Raw genomic sequence first — 21617 nt, forward strand, 5'->3', positions numbered from 1 at the left:
AATATTACAGTGGCATTTTAAAATAAGAAATAAAGGAGAGGAAAAAAGTTTTTAAAAATGACACTTTACCTGCAAGGCACAACATGAATGATTGCAGTACGAGCAGTTCCCATAGCAACCTCATTTTCAGTTTCTGAGGTCAAAGGAGGCCCAACTCCAATATGTAATGATTAGAATGCTGCTTCGTTTAAGTTTTATACAATCTTTAATCTGTAGGGATACAAAGAGAAATATCATTACATTGAGATTCAGGATTACAGTTCCGTATGTTCTTTGAGATTCTCTGCCTTTCCATATGATCTAAAATAAATTTGCACCTGAAGGAAAGCAGCGAAGCTGTTATTTTTAAGTCAGTGAGGCAGGTAAAAATAAATAAATCATAGCCTTTAGATATAATACTAAATTTTAGTGTGTGTGTGTGTGTGAGAGAGAGAGGGGGGGGGGAGAGGCTGTGACAGAAAGACTTTAAGTTAAAAGAAAGCCTACAAGTGATGAGGAAAAAGCTCTTCCGAGTTAGATATTAGATCTAACTTGTCATCTTCTTTCCGCAGCCTTACACAAGCCGTATTAACCTCACTGCCAGCTCACTAATCTAGTAATTATTATTTAGTTAATTGTACAAAACACCTTGAAGATGGCAGACCACTGAGTGTTTGTCATCCTCTGCTTTATCCCTTGACAACTTTGAACTTGCTCACATCGCAGCAAGTGAAATGGTAATAAGGGCAACCTACGGGTCCCCGTGGAGATGATAAATGCCCTTCTGTATACAAAGTCAGGGTGAGCCATTAGAGGAGAGCAAGACATCCCTTTTTGCCCAGGGAGCTAGGGCACAGGCTCCCCATTGCTCACGGCCATCCAGCAGCACAGATAGCCTGAGATTAATTGCTGCACTGTAACTCAAATCTCCCGCATGACAGTGTGTTGTCTTCCTTGCAGACCTCTGGAGCAGCTGGGGGAGGGGGAGGGTCAGCAAGTTGGCAAACCACTTAAACTCTTTTAGCCATTTGACTGGAGGTAATTTATTTTCAGCAAAGCACGACTCCATTCTGCACCCCTCCCCTTTTTAAAGCAACTGCCCTGCTATTTGGTTTTCAACAAAAAGCTTCTATCGTACTTGCTTCAGTATTCTTAATCTAAGCTCCGCTCAATCTAATATAAATTCAAACAGCCTCCCTTCAGCTTTGTACTTTAAGTAGTTTTAGAGAACTAGTTCCACAATATTTTGCCTGTGTGTTTGGGTCGCTGTGTGTGTGTGTGTGTGTGTGTGTGCGCGCGCGTGCACACACACACACAACACACACACACCTCTTCAAGTATCTATGCTAGGCATTTTTAGATTAAAAATAAATAAAGCCATCTAATCATGTGTTCTAATCATTTATTCATCTTTCTGATGTCTGGAAGTTAAGGAGCCTTCAAGTTTACAAGACAAATGGCATGCCTAATAGAAAGTGAAGTGGTATCATTAGAGGTCCCTGCCTGCTTTTGTAAGTTAAAATTGTTCAGTTTCTAATAAAGTCAGTTCCAATGTGGTGAGAAGACTAAGAATCCCTATCATCTGATCTGCTGATGTTACTTGAAGGGAGTAATTGGAATATATTCCACAATTCTGACACGTTTGGTGATTAAGCTGAGTGCAGATAAGCAGAAAAGTGTTGATCAATGGAACTGAATAGCATTTTAATGCGAATGATTACAGCAAACATTATTAACTGGACAAGGAGCATGTCACAGATTCTGCTATGCAATGTTCAGCAGTTCCTGCCTCGTATCTTTAAAGGACAGCCCAGGGATGCACCAGGTTTTAGGGCCATATACATTAATTGTGTCAATGAAATTAATGCTCCCCTTTTAAGCAAATGTAAATAACAACGGTATGGGGGATTGAGCAGCATAGGAACCATGTGGGTGGCATGGGAGAGTTTTAACTCTTTCCATCTATGATGGTCCCAATTAACTACCCCTACCCTAAATCTATGTTTATCAGAAAGAAAGCCAATCGTAGCCCAATCTTGGGGAATAATTTCATCAGGACTAGGGTGGTGGTGGGGAAATGGCTAAACTGTCTCTCCCAGTTCCCTGTGGTTCCTATGCTGTTCAAGGCTCTGCCAATAAGCAACCATGGCAACTTTGGCATCAGAACAGAACAGATGGCTGGCAGGCAAGCCAGTAGCACAGGTGGAAGGTAGCCCAGGCAAGCTGTTTTAAGGGTAATGGGAGCATCTCCTGCCTGCTTTTGAAAGGGATTGGGGTGAGCTGTAAGGGAAGGGGGTGGTTTGAGGTAAGAAGAAGGGGTTTGGGGAAAGCTGTGAGTGGATAGGCAAAGAGGTTGGTGAGCTGTAAATGAAGAGCTGTTTGGTCAGGTGTAAAGGGAGGAGGAGCTAGGAGTGGGGGGAAAGCACGCCCATCTTCCAGGTCCACACTGCCATGTGAGATCACTCTTTTTTTGAGCTGTGCTTTTTCAGGCACAACACCCAAAAACACACATTTGGGGTACCCTGCCTGAAAAAAAGTGCAGCCCGAAATCACCTGTTTTTACCAGGGCAGTTGATGGGTATGAATATCATCTGAACAATATGACAATATTTGAGTCCCAAAATACTGAACTCAAACAGCCTCAAACTCGCAGTAAAGCCCAGAGTGGACAAGCTCACACTGGTCACCACAAGATTATTATCTTGAGAAGTGACATTCCTAAGGTGTTATCACAGTTTCATAGAGTTAAAACTACATCATCCTGGGGTAGCTCAGTTGGTAGAGCATTAGACTCTTAATCTCAGGGTCATGGGCTTGAACCCCATGTGGGGGGAAAGGTTCCTCCATTGCAATGGGCTGCACTAGATTATGTTTGTGGCCTCGTGGACTCTGTGAGCCTATGATCAATTTCAACATGCTTATGGCTGTTGCTGTTTTTCTTGTGAAAAATAAACTGCATTTACTGATTTTAAATTCACCTTCAGAGCTGTACTGTATGTTTATTTTAAACAGTCTTGTTCTTGTGGCAAACAGTGTTTTGTGGGGGATTGTGGTGCAGAAAAACAGGTTGTGTACCATGTGTGCAGCCCTGATTCTGATCCACCCTGCCCTCGGTTAAAAGCCAAAACAGACATTAAAAATGCAATTATGCATTTCATGTAACTTGTAATTGGTGCATGTAATTTATTTTTTGTATTTAAAGTACTGCTTCTCCTAAAACATACTGACTCTCCTTAAAACTGCTACACATGCCAGGAAGGAAAATCTTTACTATAGGGTTATCCAAAAGTTGTCCCCTTAACACTTCTGTTTCAGCTATGGGACTTCATTTTCTACTCCAGTCCAGAACCCCCAGAACAGTTGGGGGAAGTGGGGATAGAGAAGATGGAAAGGAAATACCATTGGGCAGGTGAACAGGGACAGTTTTGTTGTATACGACCCATAGCTACATTTTTTGTATGTTCAATAATTTCCAAAAAGCCCCAATTTAATACATGCATCCTGTCCTTCTAATTTCTGTAATGTATAAGGACAAAAAACTTGCAGACTCTAAATGGCACCAAAGATATAAAGTAAATGTTTTCCTTATTAAAAAGGAAAAAAGAAAGAAAGAAAACCTGCGTAGTTACAAGTGACTTGAAGAGATGGGGAAAAAATGATATATAAATACAATCTGAATCTAATGCTGTTCTCACATTTGTGCTGATGCTTTTCTAACTTTACTTTTTGGCTATTCCATCCAGCTGTGGCAAATTGTTTTGAAAGGCACCTTTGTTCGTAATTGGATTTTGATAGAAAAAGTTGACTGTAAGAACTCTGAGCATGATAAGGCAAGGAAGAAGCAGCACGGGCATTGTTGGGGAAAGTGTTTAGGGGCTCTTTTTCAGAGGCTCTCAGCAAATGAAATACACTGTTATGGGTACTCAGAACCTTTGGAAAACAAATTGTTGAACCTATGTGTTGCTTTGATGACTAAAAAGCAATTCCATTTTTCCCATTCAGAAGGAAAACAAATCAGTCTGCCATGAAGATGTTTGCATATAAAGTCCTATTGCTTGTACTGTCAATTTCTCCTGGCATCCCATAAAAAGTATGTTTTATAAAGTAACTCAGAACCGTATCAAAGAATAGGCTTCTTCGGGAATTGCCTCATGTTTGTTTTTCTTCTGCCCACTGGTGTGCTACTGTGTGCCAATTCTGTTAAATGCCAAAATAAATCACCATTAATGATGTATGTTGTGCATGCCAGGCAACGACTGGCATTTTAATCATCTAAATAAAAGTCAAGCTAAAAATAAGCATAAAAACAACTCTAAAACTGAGTGTAATGACTGTTTGTCAGAGTAATGTTGCAATGCTTTGCACTCTTCCGTCAGAGTAACTCAGTGGAAATTATGTGCAGGATTAGGCAGCATGCAATCATTAACATGCCAACACAGAACCAAATCCCAACAATATAACTTGCTTCCAAGTAAACCTAGGGTGATTAAAGGCTGTTGCAGCACAATGAATTCAGTTTCAACTTTAAAATGATTGATTCTGTTTAATCCTATAAAAGTATTAACAAGAGTGCATACAGGCCACAAACATAAAATTAGTTGTGCTTGTCCTTAACAACTTTGTTGTTGTGGTTATAATACGGAAGCCTCTTGTACCGACGTGCTTAATTCAGCTACACTCTCTACATGCCCCTGAAGCTTCACTCTAGATTGCACAACGGAAGAAGTAAACTGTAGTGTACTTGACCCCATTGAAAGGTGGCTACTAATGCTCATGGATTACTAGTGCAATTGTTTTAAGTCTAGTAGCATTATTTTGTAATAACTGAGGCCTCTGAACCCTCAAGGATGTTCCATGTACAATGCATTGCAGAAATTCAGACATGAAAGCCAGACCATCACTGCCTAGGAAAGTCTGTAGCTGGTGCACCAGCATCACCCACTGAAAGTGTTTCATGTCACCATGGCCAATTCAGTTTCCAGAGTTACCTGTACTACCATAAATGCTAATGTATCGTTTTCCACTGTACTGAAAGTTGAGCTCCAGTAGACTCCTCCCTCTTACTGTCATTGTAGCTCTGTAAGGGATAAACTACAACCCCACAAATACTTTAGGAGGTGGGGATGTACTTTAAAAGTATACTGTGTATGCAGCCTCCACCAGCTCTTCAGAGAGACCAACAACTTTTGGACCCTCCTCTCATTGGATTTTATCTATTTGGGGTGGTCATTACAAGAACTTTGTAACTAAGAATTAGTGTCCAGGTTTGCCTTCCCACCCTACCAAGCCCTTTTCATATGCCACCCACTACTGGGCCAATAACGATACGTCCAAATAATGAAAATAATAATTCACCAATAGCTACTTAACACAGACCACTTAATTTTATCCTAGAAGAAAGAACTCCAACCTAAATCGTCTTACCAAAGAAGGAACTATTGCCTTTGTTCCACACTACTGCTTCCCAAAGTTCTGCTACTTGAATCATTGGGGAACTGGTTGACCCACTTTGCACTGAATTCCTTGGAAAATGAACTGTATGTCATGCATTTAAATAATTAATTAAACAGGTGTTCTTAGTAAGGAAGTGTACTATTAAAAGTACTAATATCTTTCTTGCAGAACATGGATCTCCAATTTCAGCTTCTTCTTCTTTTTGAGCTACACAGTTTGAAAGCTTGATACTTGCATAGTTTTCATGAAATAAGTACCTGTAACTTCCCTGCAAAGCATGATGAACTATATATAGCACCCAGTCCTTCTAAAAGGAATTACTTGACATTAATTTAGTCTTCAAGGAGGCATTTGGTGATATATTCCCAATGAAACTTATGCAAACGTAGTATTTCAGAAATCACCTTATTTATATTACAAGTGGAAGCAGAGGAAATAAGAAGAGGGAAAGCAGTACAAGAGGAAGAGTTATGGAAGCAAGATAGTGGGATCAATAAATGAACTCAACTCACCACTCATTCTTCCAGAAAACATGCAAGATCATGAAATGTCTCACATCTTCTTTATATGTCATGAGAATGACATATACGTCAAAGCCTTTGATATGATAAGCACCATGCAGAATACTTATATGCAAGCAGCCTACTGTATGAAGTTACTTTGTCAAATGAGGCTATTATGCATAATGTTCACAGTGTGGGATAAATGGAATTTAAATAGCTGAACCACATATTGAATTATTGGGTATCTCCTTGTCAGACTAGGACGTGATTTCATTTTGCTGCTACACTGAAGTCACACACAATAACAAAGCAAGCGCCCATCTCAGCCTAGCGATTCATACTTGTCAGGCCTCTTCTCTCTCTGGTGTACAGAAAGTTCCATTTTGCTGCAGCACATCCAACCATCAGTTGTCATGAAACTCAATCACAATCTAAACAATATGAAAGACTTATCACAGAAGAGACAGTGGGCTCTGTACATATATTTGTTATTTTGTCTCTTCCAATTTCCTCAAAGACAATTCTAAAAATCTGTCAGATTCCTCTCCTCCCCAATAAGCCCACCCCCAAAGAATGTAAAAGCTGCTTCAGACCCTCCAGAGCAGATTTTGAGGGGGTTGCAGGGATGAACAGATGAGGGTTCAGTCCTAGCGCATGAGTGGAAGTCTGTTCTGCTCATTCCTGGATAGCATTTGATAAACTATACTAGTTCATATGAGAATGCTATTTTGTTAAGTAATTCCTGGTCTGCTTAGACATTAATTCATTGATTAAAAGCCCTTGTCAGTGTTTTGCAAATTACATGATGGCAACTTAGGTAGCCGATACTGCAGCTGCAGCAGTGTTGTTTTTGGGTGAAGACAAAGGCAAATCAGGTCTTGAGCAGTTCCACCTTCTCTCCTTCTTTCCCAGTAGGTGGAAGTGTATCTGTGTATGTTCTTTCAACCTAAATGCAGGTTATAAATTAATTAACAATGCTAATAAGCAAGTAAATACATTTCCGACCAGCTACTAATCTCATCTCATTCTTTGCCTGTAGTGGATTTCTAACCTAGAAATACTGAGCTCATAGTTCAAATCTTTTTCATTGTTTGGTTAAGAGTTCACATTTCTACAAAGACTGAAAGGCCCATTTCTCCGTAGCTTATATTATCTGATTATTTAACTGCCTTTCTCCTAGCCTACAGATACTATCTTTCAAGGCTGCTTCACACTGTCCGTTCTTTAAGTGAACAGCTTTTGCCTTCAACCCCAGACTTTTCAAACATAAGGTTAGGAGCTTAGTTCTTTATTACTCCTGTGATGCCATTAACGTTCCACTTGCCTCACACAAAAAGACATCCACCCTTAATTTTTCAAACTAATAGCATCTAGAAAGCTGTGTATTTTCTCTTACTGAGAAAATAGCCTTCCCAGAGCAATTGGGACTAGAAGTAAATTGTTGGAATTTATCTCCCAGCACCCTTTGGCATATCCATTGTGTACTATTCAGCTGTGGAAGAATTTCTGCAGTATCAGCTTTAATTCATTTTTGGCTGGACTAAACACTGTCTGCTAATTTATGTCATCAAACAAATCTACATCGAAAACATACTATTACTATGACTACAAAATGGTTCAGTGTTGGGAGTGTTAATCTGACTCAGTAGTTTGTAATTTAAGCAAATGTCAATGAAGTCCGTACAAATATATATAGTTTAATGAAAAGTCCTGATGTGTGTTGTGGTCACTGAAAATATGTAACAGTAGATTTGAAGAATTTTGCTTTCTTTGATCAGAAAATAAAAATGATTTAGTGAATGAAAGAAAATCATGGGAGGAAACAACATACACACATTTATCCAATTTCAAATTACATAAATTATTTTTCTTTAAAAGCTGTCACTGTTGAAAGCAATATATTAACTTTGTTACTTTTTATTTCTATGGTGAAACTTTAGCATCAAGACCTCTGTGTGTTTGGAATGTTCAATATGCCAGACTAAAAAGAATTTTAAAATTTGCATAGCTACTCATCAATACAATTCTCTAGACATCTTACAAATGGTGTCTGTGTGTCCGTCAATAGACAGCATTTAATCAGTGGCTTAACTTTAATGTGACTATATGCAGTTCACCAGGTTTATCGAAGGTGTTCTAGAGACACTTCAGATCTAAGACTGCAGTTATATACACACTCAAAAGCAAGTAAGTGTGATCAAGCTCAAACTTATTTTAGAGTAGATATGTAGAGGATTATGCCAATTCACACATGACCTAGTGGCTTATTTTCTCCACACACACTTTTTCCCATTTATGTCCCACATATGAAACTGAATGGGAGGGGGGGGCATCAAGAGTGGAAAGATACTGCTAGTATACAGATTAATGATATATCCATTTACTGCCCAGATTTCACAGACATGTTCTTTATGTGATTCCACACATGAGGCAGGATTGGGAAGAGAAAGTAAGTAACCAGCTTGAGTACATTAATCAGATTATATAATCTTAAAAAGAAAGAAAGCTGGCAAGCTATGATCCCCACTACCTAAATGTCATATAGACTCATTAAACCCTATTCACGTATAGTCAAATCACATACAGTAGCGTTTCTCACTCAGTTACGTCCTAGCATTGACCCATGTGAGCACCAGTCCTCACAATGGCCTTTTTTCAGCTGCAACACTAAACTATAGTTAGCATTAAGGGATGAAGTCTCGGGCTATAAAGATCCCCCTTCCATTCTGATATACTTCCTCAGTTTATCGTACTTAAATATTATGTTCAAAACAGATCAACGACTAAACTTGTTAGCATCCAAGCTCATTTCCTTTGGGGATTTTATTATTTCTTTCAAGCAGCATCTGGTTGGAAATCAAAGTTTTTATTAACAACAAATGCCATACCGTGAATATTCAGTTTATCCTGTATTTATTTTTTTATCTTTGGCAGATGGTTGTAAAACTATTAGCATTTGTTCTTTTACAAACATTCTGGAGGGATCAAATAATACAGACAAGTAAATACAGGGAGCAGTCAAGCAATTGTAAGTGGTTGATGATGATTCAAATAATCAGCTTAATTTAAAATTGGGCTTTACTTCAGCCCTGTAAGTGGGTAATGCTCATTTGGTGTATACCAAACCACAAAGCTACTAATCTCTCTACTTTGAAAATGCAAAACAAATGATCTACAGGTGCTGAGCAACAAGTTTTGAAAAAGCAGCAGCTCACCTGATGTCAGTGGGAAGCTCCAAAAAATTATCAGAAGTTAATACAGAGTAGCTTGCCAACTGTTACTCTTATTTCAGTAGCTTCTGGGAATGCTGAGCCCTCATTGAGACAACTTCTTTTTTTAGAGGGGATTCTGCCCTATAGCTCCTCCTCCTTCTTCAAATGGTACTTCTTCAAACTTACCATTTTATATTTCGGTAAAGCAAAAGGGACCCCTGACAATTAAGTCCTGTTGCGGCCGACTCTGGGATTGCGGCGCTCATCTCGCTTTACTGGCTGAGGGAGCCGGCGTACAGGTTCCAGGTCATGTGGCCAGCATGACTAAACTGCTTCTGGTGAACCAGAGCAGTGCACAGAAATGCCGTTTACCTTCCCGCCGGAGCGGTACCTATTGATCTACTTGCACTTAACGTGCTTTCGAACTGCTGGGTTGGCAGGAGCAGGACCGAACAACAGGAGCTCACCCTGTCGCAGGGATTCAAACCGCTGACCTCCTGATCGGCAAGCCCTAGGCCCTGTGGTTTAGACCACTGCGCCACCCACATTGCCACATAAGAATTTCAGTTGATTCATAATGCAGACCATTATCAGGGAACCACTGTTCTTTTATTATCCCAACTGTATGACTATCCTAACAGAGGATGAAAACCAAGGATAAAGCAGTTTTGGAAAAGTACAGATGGCCATAACCTAGTTTTTAATAGTGAAAAACCGATATAATGGGATACAGATATGGAAACAGACCCAACAATGCAAGTATGTTGTAAACATTTTTTTAAAAGGCAAAGTACTTATATATCTTCTCTATGTGTGTGTATACACACTTATTTGGCTCGGTGATCTTATTTGCAACCCATTATTAATATTTAAAGCCCCTTTATTGTTGCTCATTTCTTTTATCATGGTCATCTCAGGAACCTGCAAGGTAATTGATAATTCATTTCATGTTGAGAGAACTATAAGCCTCATTTATATCTGCCAAGCAAAACCAGCTCTTCTTTCACTTTCCTTCACAATGGTGACTACTCTTCTTACCAATGTCCTTGTTACCAATGTTTCCTTCCTTGTGACAAACTTTAAAGCACTGAAGAGGTTTCCCTGCTATTAAATAAGAACCCCCTTGGAGAGTGTAAGCATAAATTTGTAAAACCTAAATGGGCAGACACAGTGAAAATGCTTATTGTACACTGCCTGGATTGCTCATATGAAAATCACTGCAGCAGTAGTGCTCACTTGCCTACAGAGAAAACTGTACAAGATGACATTTAAATTGTAAGACCTGAAATGCTGAATCCACTGTTTATTGTAGTGTGCCCTGGTAAGCCTTCTCCAACAAGTTTTGCACTCATCCCAGAAGACGGTTATTTGTTTTATTTCCTTATGGAATGTATTATTCACTTTATATTCCAGAAAATTCAAATTGATGTACAGAAAGTCTTTATATATAATTTAATGCTTGAAAATAGATAAGAAGCATGGCTGAGACCATATATGTAATTGGCACAAGGAAACCAATATGATTGGTGCCTGTCTAATTTGTATACAATTTGTATACAGGGTGGAAATTTCTATACAACTGGTTTTGCAATGCTAAAGGTTCGGATTTTGACTTGTCATGGAGCAGATGTCCTAGGCACCATTGGAAGAGCTTCCTCTGATAAGCACAGCTGTCAAACATGTACATAGGGGGTAAGATTATCTTTCAAACGACCTGGTGTTGAATTGTTTCAGGCCTCATACATTGCTAAAACTTTATATTTGTTCCAGAGAAATATTTGCAGCTAGTGTAGGTTGTTCAGCCATAGTTTTATACACTAGTGGTAGTCTATTCCACTCCCACCTGCCCCCTTTTGCACAAACTGAAGCTTTCAGGCTAACCTTAAGGGCAGCCCCACATCAAGAGTATTGAACTAATTGAGTATTGAGGTTAACCTCTGTGAAATTTGATAGGTGTCCATCACCGGCATCCTGATGAGAGGTGGTGGACAGATCGGTGGTCCTGCCCACCTGTCAAAGCTAGCCCACCAGAAGGAGGCAAATTAGGGATCTGATTTGATCTAGTCCTCTATCCGCTGTGCACTTTTTAAAGATAACATTTTATTTTTGCTTCTTTTAGAAGAAATACATTGTGTGGAAAAATCCAATCATATTTTCCCATGCAACGTCCAGTTTAGTTCTCAGTTTGACAAATGTAATTTGGTTGCTGTGAACATTCAACAAAAACCAAAAAAACCAAAATCCACCAGCTATACAATTATATGATACCTACATGTCCATGAACTGATTAATTCTATAGAGCAAATGTTTTCATCCTTTCGCTGTCCCCTTTCTCAGTAGCTTCCCTGAATTGCTGAATATGACTGAAAATAAACTCTGAAATAAAAGCAATTTATGTAAGGCATTATTTAGCTTAAAACTGATATAAAAACCCTGCATGTTTACAATATCCTATCAGAAGGCTTGGAAGCATGAATGAAATAGCACATCTTAAGTATGTGGATTTTGTGGCATTATTGATACCAGCCCTCCCACCCTTTTTCATTTCTCAAGGAGTGAAATATAGTTGTATAAACTCAGCCTCACACTAAATGCTGGCTCCTGCTGGAAAGAAAGCAATAAGACTGCAGAAAGCTCTTTCTCCTAGCCAGAGGCTATCAAGCTGCTAAAGTATTCAGCAGTCAGCTGTGGCATGCAAACAAGAGGGAACACCTGGAAAAGCAACATCAAGCCCAGGTAATACCAGAAAGATTCCTACAGGGGGTATATGTGGGATGATCTGAAGTGCACAAAATAATCTCTCCAACAACCTGCACAGAGACCATGGCAACTGCCTAAGATTTCCCAGTCAGCCCTGTTCTTCCTTGTAAACCCACACAAAGAAAATGTTTGAAAACCTGAACTCAACCACTGTTTGAAAGAGAATGAGACACAAAGGATACATTTTTGTAGGCTTTCAATTAAGACTCAGACTGCATAGTCACTAACCTGTTTGCAACCCCAAAAATGTAATTTTCTCAATCTGAAAGTGTTCATACTTGTCCTCAACACACTACTTTCAACCTACATTATTCTGGACCCTGTCATCCACAAGAGTTGGTGTGGTTACTTGACATGTGTCTGAAAATTATCCCCTTAATTAGGTTACCCATGCCTTTTCCTCCCTGCACATGCCCCATGAGAATGAAGAAAGAAACATGGTTGCGATCTTGGTACATGCCCACCCACAGTGCCATTGGACAGGTGTGGATACACATCCCCCACTGCCAGGACCACCTGTGTTTTCAAATAGACACACTGCTGGGTAATGCAGAATCAATCTGCAATTAGCTTTTAGTTTGAAATCAAACCAGTTTATCAAGAAGCACAAACATATGCAATGAATCTTGATTTTGTATGCAGACTATGGAGAAAAAACAAGCATTCCATTGAGTCTAGAATAAAGTGTTGTGTGTACATAGCCCTTATGTGTTCTCTCTCTTTTTTAAATAGATAAGAGATATACATCCAACAGCAAAGGACCAATTTTGTATGCAGAAGGTCAGAGGTTCAATCAAAAGCATCACCAGGTAAGGGATTTCAGATGGTGTGGAAGGGAAATCTCTCACTCTGCCCAAGACGATGGGGACCTGCTGACATTGAGATTAGACAGTGCTGGGTTAGATGAACATACGATGTGACTTGGTATAAGGCATTCATTTATGTTCCTTTGTTCAAGTGGACAGAGCCACAACCACCACCACCACCACCAACAAAACAGGAAATTAATATTCCATTGCTTTTTCTTCCATGGCACGACTTTCAGAGATACAAGAGGAGTAAAGGACTAGTCAGCTAGAGTCAAAGAGCACCAGGACACTTCAAACTAATTCTCATAAAATCAAGAGAATGCTCTCAAAATCAAAACTCATCTATAACTCCTAAATACAGAAAAAGGGGCCACATAAAAAGACAGAGGCATGATTAGAATAAGGAATAACATTATGAGTATTGTTAAGCACCCAAATATCTCTTAGCTAGATGAACAAGCAATATTGTAAAGAAATATTAAGCAAACAAGTTGAGGCACCCAACAGCAAATGACCAAGAAACATGATCTATCTCAGGGATGAGTTTGGGGTTTGGGGAGTGGAGAGTGGAGAGCTGATCTCATTTGGGGAAAATTTCCTCCCATCCCCAAACAAGTGGATTAGACAAACCTTGGGTATGCAGAAAGCTTCATTCACCATTTTTCTCCACTCATTGATGGGAGACAGCTTTCTTAGTCCTTTAAGCACCAGTCCAATGTGACCAATACCCCTGGAGCCATCTTTGAGGGTTAGTGTTTCTCTGCCCTTCCAGGATTACAAATAACTCTCACTGACTTCAGTGGGAGTTACTTGTATCTGCCAGGGGAGAATCATGATGGAGTGTGCAAGGAAGCATTCTGCCCTTAAAAATGTCAAAAATCATTAGGAGTGACTGCGCAGCATGAGCAGGAATCAATATTAGAGAAGACAGGAGTAAGCAAATGAGACAGGAAGTGGAGACTGTTAAAGGGAAACCTAGAAGCAAAATAGAAACCTGTGGGGGAGAGAAAGATATTGGCCCAGGGATAAAAATATACGCAGGGGAAGGAGGAGGAAAATGAAAATAAAGAAAGAGAAATGAGACACTAACAAGCCTCAGCAGCAAAAGAGGGGGAAGAAAATGGCCTTTGCAAGGGATTAAACAGAAGGAAAACAGATTGGATTATAATTCTGAAGCTACATTGTAGCAATGTGATTAGGATTTTAATTAATTTTTGTATGGTAATATACAAGCACTGTAATATAAATGTATACCATGTATCATATTTACATGTGCAAATTGGAAGTTACATTAACTATACATTTCATAGGTAATGTACTATACAGTTCCAAATTCTGTCAGTTTAAAGCATTTGCATGTTGGGTTTTTGCCTAAGAGAAATTATTCCAGTTCAAGCAGCATTTCACCAACTAAGAATGATTTTTTTAATATGTACATTTCCACTTCATACCTCAGCATTTAAGACCTACCACTTGAATGGGTTTGTCTGGTTTCTACTAAAAAGCACCGAACTACCGTACAAGGTGGTATGGAAACTCTCTGTTGTTGGTTCCATGTGCCCAAATAGCTCTATTTAGCAGAGGCAAGTCATTGATAGATGTTCCTGCTCTATGAGATATTATATAAAAGTAAACTATTAACTAATGGGGTGTTAGGAGAGGGGTAATAGATCTGGTGGTGGACACACTGTGCTCCTTCTGGAGTAATTTGTCCACCTTTGGTCCCCATCCTGCACTCAGCTGTGGCTCCTAAAAGCTGTCAGTGTGAGGCTGCAGCCACACCCTGGGAATGGCTTCAACTGGCTGGTTAATCTTCCCCAGCATGTGAAAAAAAGGCACCAGCAGATTGAGCAGACAATATCAATAGTGGGGTCCAATGGTCAAGAAGGAGGTTTCTGCACATGCTGTAGAAGAAAGTGAGGAGCAGATGGGGCTTGTCAACCCGGGAAGGTAGCCCATCTAGAAGAAGGAAAACAATGCTCCTAATCCTCTGCTGCCTTGTGGGGTATTTTTAGGAGAAGAAAAGGCTAAGGAGTAAACCCTACACAAATCCGGAGTGCAGTCCCTAAGACAGCTGGATGGCACCTTTTGCACCTTCTTCCGGAAACCAAGTTAGTGCCAAACATATTTTTCTGCTTTCCTTTGGACCACATCAGAGAGGCTGAAGGGTGGTCTTGTTGTCTGGGCAGCCCAGGACCTCCATACACGCTGCCCAGGCTTGTGCCCCAGGGATTTCACTTTGGTGATTTGACTCCACCCCTTGAGGCACACTCCATTAGTTTTCAAGGCAGACGGATGCCAACAATAATGACTTTGGCTCTCCCACCATTGAACCTGATGTGTTTTGACTATATGTGGTTTTGGCTTTAAGCGCAATCCCTGGAACGTAACTCCCGTTTAACTTGCAGGCTTACGGTATCTGGGAAGAAACTACAGGTTTCTAGAGGGCTAAACCAGAATGAACAGATTACTTGCTGCAAAGCAGTTGTAATACTGCTGGATCACTTCTCTTTATTCTAAAGAAGAAAGACATTAAATAAAGGGTATTCATGAGCTACTGAATGGTAAGTATCTTTCCTGCATGAAGAATATATTAATGAAGCAGCCAAAATTAAAAATTTGTTTCTCAGGACTAGGAATTAGTTCACAGAGCAGAAGTAGACAGGAATAACAGGAAGTCTTATCTCCTCTCCTTCCCCACCCCCACCCCCACGTGTCCACATCATCTAGACCAGGCATCCCCAAACTTTGGCCCTCCAGATGTCTTGGACTACAATGCCCATCTTCCCCGACCACTGGTCCCGTTAGTTAGGGATCATGGGAGTTGTAGGCCACAACATCTGGAGGGCCACAGTTTGGGGATGCCTGGTCTAGACATACTGGCCCACATTATTTTACTTAGGTATATTGAGTAGTGGATTATTTAATTTGCAGCAACTGACTTTTAAAGTGTACAGCCCAAGCCTCACGTCAATTCAATGATCCAAATCTTCTTCTGAAAAGAAAACCCCAAACTACCCTCTGGTAACACAAGATGCTCCATTTCCTTAAATTGCTATATAATGTGTTACAAGGCTGAGGGCTACAGACTTGAAAAATTATGGAGAACATGATATATGTGACTTGAATCATGTATGTTTCCCCTTTTCTATTCTTTAGGTATATTTATTATCACTGTAAAAAGGACCAGCTACATGTAGGTAGCCGTGTTGGTCTGCCGTAGTCAAAACAAAATAAAACAATTCCTTCCAGTAGCACCTTAGAGACCAACTAAGTTTGTCATTGTATGAGCTTTCGTTTGCATGCACACTTCTTCAGATACCAAAAGGACCAACCAACTTAGCATCCCCTAACACTGAATCCAGCTAAATATCCCTGTGAGAAGCCAACTGTCAAATCATCTCTCACAACTCAAGAGGGAACAGTTTTCTTCTTTTGTTCCCCCCCCCCCCACATTTCTTTTCCACTGGCTAACTTTCAGCCTTTGGTTAGTAGAGTCATATCCAGCTCCTTTAGCCTCAAACTATAGTTCCAAAAAGGCAGTGAGAAATCAAGATCAGCTTCAGCAGGACCAATGGAAATCACATGAAACATTATGCCATCACACAATATACTCCAAATATATTAAAGTAGTAGTACCATGAAGGTACTACTACCCAATCTTTCAATTTATACTATGAACTGTAATTAAATGGCTGAATACACATTCCTTCCACGATGGAAGAAATGTGCGATATAAACATAACAGGTAAAAAGAAACAATTGACATGAAATATTCACCTGTTAAGGAACCCTCAGTTAAGGAACACCACACCTCAGAGCTCACAGGCATAGTACTTAGTTGTAGCCTTCAACATACCAAACTGAATACAGAAGGCTAAGCGAAAAAAGGGAATCACCTCCAACTTTCCCATACACCTTGAGATGCAATCTACCAAGTCATGGCTTTCAGTAGAGCCCTGTTTTAGAATATCACTTATTATGAGTCTCTAGTACACAGGCATCTTTTCTTCTTCACTTGCAGAGTTCCATTGCATCTGAATCTCTGGCTGTTCTAAAATAAGTAACTGTTACTGACTCAAACTTGTGTGCATGAAAGGGTTAACCTCATCCCTGAGCTCAAGTTACCAGTGTAAGTATGGCTTAGCAGGCTCTGCTCCCTCCTCCATTCTCAGTCTTTTTCTCCTTCATGCAAGTGAATTGACTCTTTCTAAAATGAGATTTTATAGTCTGCATCTTTGCTAATCCAAATACTGAATGATCTTTTTGTAAGGAAACCTAGTACCTTTTTCACCTTTTAAAATCATTTGGAACCCTTTTCACCATCTTTTTTCTACTGCTAATGGGCGAGGATTTGTTTGCTGTAACTTCTGGAAACTGAGTAAAATATTCACTTATTTATGAAGCTAAGTGTCTGTGATTTATTCTTGCCTAAGCATTTTCATGGAGAATGTTTATTTAAAGGTGGATTAGGACAGATGTAACCCTAACAAAGTTTTAATATGCTTGGTAGCAATCACCATTGCACTTAACTCTGCTACTGGATAGTAGGAATCTCTCTTCCAAACCTCTCTCCAACAATAACCTACACTCAAAAGGGTCAAGCTGCTAGACACCCAAGTTGAAAATAAGGATGGTTTTCATCTGGCTTTGTTAGTCTGGCAACACTAGGCTTAGGACAGGTTAATGAGCAAACCATATCTGATTGGGACAGCAGCACACACAGAACTTCTGCTAATGCCTGTTGCATGAACCTTGTGAGTGTGTTGATGTGAAAGAGTACGTGAGAGAGAGAGAGAGACACGCAGAAATAATGACTATTGTATCAGAATAGAATTATTTTATATCAGACCTGAATCTTGACAACCGAAATTTAAATAAATAACTTGTAAAATATCAGGACTAAAAACCTCACCGGGTGATAAATTAGTTATTGCTTGGAGCGATTTTGCTTTGTATAATAATATGTTTACTATTCATGTTTCATACACCATAACCACAAAAATCTCACCCAAATCTAAGCACTTCATGGTAGTAAATCTTCATAGGCAGGATCAAATAATAATTAATATTTCCCTTGCTATAATACTAGGTTTATTGAAAGTTTAAAGGAATATTAATTCCTTCAAACATAGACAGCACACAATTTGTTGACTCAAAATACTTAGTGGTCCAGACTTTTTCACTAGGAAGTGATTTCCATTAAGCTGTAAAAGTGAGCATACTTCTATCAAAATACTTTTAATCATTGTATCTTTCTCCTTCCTACGACAGCTGTCATTGTGTCACCGTAGCAGAAAGAAGTTAAATGTCACTACCCAGCTACCAAGTTGTCACTTAACAGCAATGAAATATGCATTGCTCCAGAGAGGAGAAATAAACATTTTTAGGATTTCAGGATGCACTGAAAACTTTCTAGCAAGCTCATGCATTTTGTACATGATGCAGAGCAGAAACAATTAACCCCCCCCCCATAAACACATTGCACAATTGAAGCATGCACAAAATACAACATATCATATGGGCCGGGTCTTGGAAGTCATAGAATTATAGAATTGTAGAGTTGGAAGAAACACAAGTGTCATCTAGTCCAACTGCTTGCAATCCAGGAATCTTTTGCTCAATGGTGGGGCTCAAACCCACAACCCCGAGATTAAGAGTCTCATGTTCTGCCAACTCAGCTAGTTCTTCAACTATGCAACTACAGCATGCAACAGATTCTTCTCCACCCACTGGTTAAATGCTCCCAGGAAAGGAGAGTCCACCAGTTGCTGAGGCAGTTTATTCCAATATTGAACAGCTCCTAATGTTACCGTGAAATCCAAATTGTCATTAAATATGTAACAAATTCATCATAAAGTCCCTAGTCAGGCTTACAAAGAACATTGTCCTTGGAACATGACAGTAACCTGGATTAGAATTTACATTGGAATACGTATTCCATCTTGTTGTTTCAAATAGTGAGCTGGGATTTCTCCCCCACCCCCAGTGGCTCTTTGTGTGTACATAAAGTACTGCACAGGCACACAAAAGAATGACAAGAACACAGAAAGGACAAAAGAGGCAATGAAACAAAGAATTCATGTAGAAATCATTAATTGCAACAAACTTCGAGTCACAGTTTTCCAGTTCTGAGACACCTGAAGTGTATAGTGAAGGCGCACCTAAGATGACATTTGGAGAGAACTGTTAATCAACTGTGGTTCTTAAATGCTGAAAATTAAGATTGTATTGAAAGAGTACTTCATCTTCATGGATGAATGACAATTGCCTTTTTGTGTTAGTGCTCCATAACACAGAAACTTGGGCATTTCACTTTACTGTATGATCTAAATGTCTATGCCAGTGCTACCCATTGCCAAAAAATGCATTGTTGGTGTACATATTCTCCATGCAAAACAAATAGTAAGCAACCTCCAAACTTCACAGTTGCCCAACATGCAGTGCAGAAACTTTAATGACACCCTCTGAATGAATGGCACACTATTTGAACTGGACCTGAGAAGTTATCAGTCCACTTCACTATCTCAAAACATAACACTGAATGACTGAAGAGATGTGACAACACGAAATAACACGATTTCATGAATTCACAGGTTGCCCCATGTGCAATAAAATAAATTGTTTTCTTTCTATAATTTGCAACATTAAGATATATTGATTACTCAGAAGTGGTAGAGCACAGGTTATGGAGGTAATCACAGCCTACAAACAATTCATGCTGCAGTATATAATTCTGTTTGTGCCACATGCTTCATAGACTTATTTCAGAGATTGTGAAAAAAGTACATTGTACAGCTTAGAAAAATTTATTACTACCGTCAATCATATTTCTGAAATTTGTTATGGAGTATGAAAGACCCAGGTGGCACTGTGGGTTAAACCACTGAGCTTAGGGCTTGCTGATCAGAAGGTCGGCGGTTCGAATCCCTGTGGCGGGGTGAGCTCCCGTTGCTTGGTCCCAGCTCCTGCCAACCTAGCAGTTCGAAAGCATGTCAAAATGCAAGTAGATAAATAGGAACCGCTACAGCGGGAAGGTAAACGGCATTTTCATGTGCTGCTCTGGTTTGCCAGAAGCGGCTTTGTCATGCTGGCCACATGACCTGGAAGCTATATGCCGGCTCCCTTGGCCAATAATCCGAGATGAGCGTGCAACCCCAGAGTCGGTCACGACTGGACCTAATGGTCAGGGGTCCCTTTACCGTATGAAAGACAGGCATGGCCAAACTTGGCCCTTCAGATGTTTTGGGACTACAATTCCCACCATCCCTGACCACTGGTCCTGTTAGCTAGGGATGATGGGAGTTGTAGTCCCCAAACATCTGGAGGGCCACGTTTGGCCATGCCTGGTGTAAGACCATTATGATGTGAGTCTAAGCCCCAGTTGAATTTTGCCTCATCATGTAATGGTTTGGCTTTAGCCCTCTGATCTGCCAGTTTCTATCCTTCTTCCCTCTTTCTCTTAACCTATTGAATTGGAGAAGAGGATGGAAAACAGTGAATAATGGTGAAGCCCAAAGCACTTCTATACTATTACATTGAAGATGGGAACTCTGGGAAGTGTCATTAAAAATATATTCTTCCTGTTTAAACAGACACATTTAAAAAAAATCCCAGAGTTCAAGTCTGCAGTGGAGGGTATAAAATGTTCTGGCATAATCCCTACAGAATGTTATCTCTTAGGAAGAGCTATGGGCAGATGTCTTGGCTGGTGTTTATTCTTCTCCCTCCGCTGCCCCCCAGCAGCTGAGTAAGTTTAGGAAAGGCAGAAGAAGACGGAACTGGCAAGAGCTCTTTCTGAACTGCAGAGAAAGTTGAAAGAATTCTACATAAATAATTCCAAGAATTCTTCAAACAAACAAAAAACAAAAAACAAAAAAAGGTTTGGAAAGACCCAGATCAATCCAAACTGAGACAGGAAGTTTGACCCGGCTCTAACTAGGCCACAGTCTTGCTTCTGTTCCTAGCTACACATGCTCCAGAGTGGAGGAAAGCCAACAGTGACATCAAACAAACAATGGGACAGGAGGAATGAGCTTTTGAACCACAGATCTTATTCCCCCCCCCCAACATACAAAAAGGCCTTACAGCATTTGTGAAAAAAAATGTCTCCCAATAACAACAGGGAAAGTGGATATTTAGATCTTTAGTAAAAAAAAAATTTTAAATCAACTGAGATTGTCATAATATCACAAATAAACAATGACGTGAATTACTAAATGTAGAAACTATCAGGGGAAGATGTAAGTAAAGTGGTACATGGTAAGTGGTATAAGACTTGCATGGTGTGAAGAAAGCGGGAAATATTTTTTCTACTTTTCCTAACTTAAGACCATACAGTAAAGCTGGATGTCAGAAGATTCAGGATAGAAAGAGGAAAGCACTTCTTTCCCCATGAGGTAGTGGTGGCCACCAACTTTCAGTACAGCACAGCTATGTTCCCCCCCCCACTGTTGGAGGCAGTATGCCTCTGAATACCAGTGGCTGGGAATCATAACTGGGGAGAGTGCTATTGCACTCAAGTCCTGCTTTCAAGTTTCACAAAAAGCTGGACTAGAATAGCCTTTGGCCTGATCCAGTAGCACGTTCCTATGAGCTAGATATACCAATAGTCTGAAAGGCAGCTTCCTATGCTCCGATCGGCAATGGAATGCCAAGGAATCTCTTCTGAACCTCTTCTGAACCTTTCTCATATATTCAGAGGCACAACATGAGCCTACAATATATTCTCAGCTCAACGACTATTTGTGGCCAAAGTACCACTGTCCATATAAAGTGTTGTAAAAACGTGCAATAATTAACATACATGCTGCCCTGAATAATGGCTGTGTCTGCATGTGACGCTAAACCATAGTTGAGAGTTACAAGGACAAGCCACAGCAAGCTCTGAACTCATGCAC

At 39.9% G+C, this 21617-nt stretch overlaps 1 protein-coding gene across 1 annotated transcript in view; it reads right to left on the reverse strand.

The window, feature by feature from the left end:
* The window catches only part of LOC118080810 (contactin-4), a 514415-nt gene that overhangs the window by 253007 nt on the left and 239791 nt on the right, over positions 1-21617 (reverse strand). The window contains exon 4 of the mRNA XM_035106605.3: positions 70-210. Coding sequence (XP_034962496.2) covers positions 70-124 — 55 coding nt within the window. The 5' untranslated portion in view covers positions 125-210. The remainder of the gene's footprint in view (positions 1-69; positions 211-21617) is intronic.

The sequence above is a fragment of the Zootoca vivipara genome, chromosome 2, assembly GCF_965207765.1.
Source record: "Zootoca vivipara chromosome 2, rZooViv2.hap1.1, whole genome shotgun sequence".
Lineage (NCBI taxonomy): Eukaryota > Metazoa > Chordata > Lepidosauria > Squamata > Lacertidae > Zootoca > Zootoca vivipara.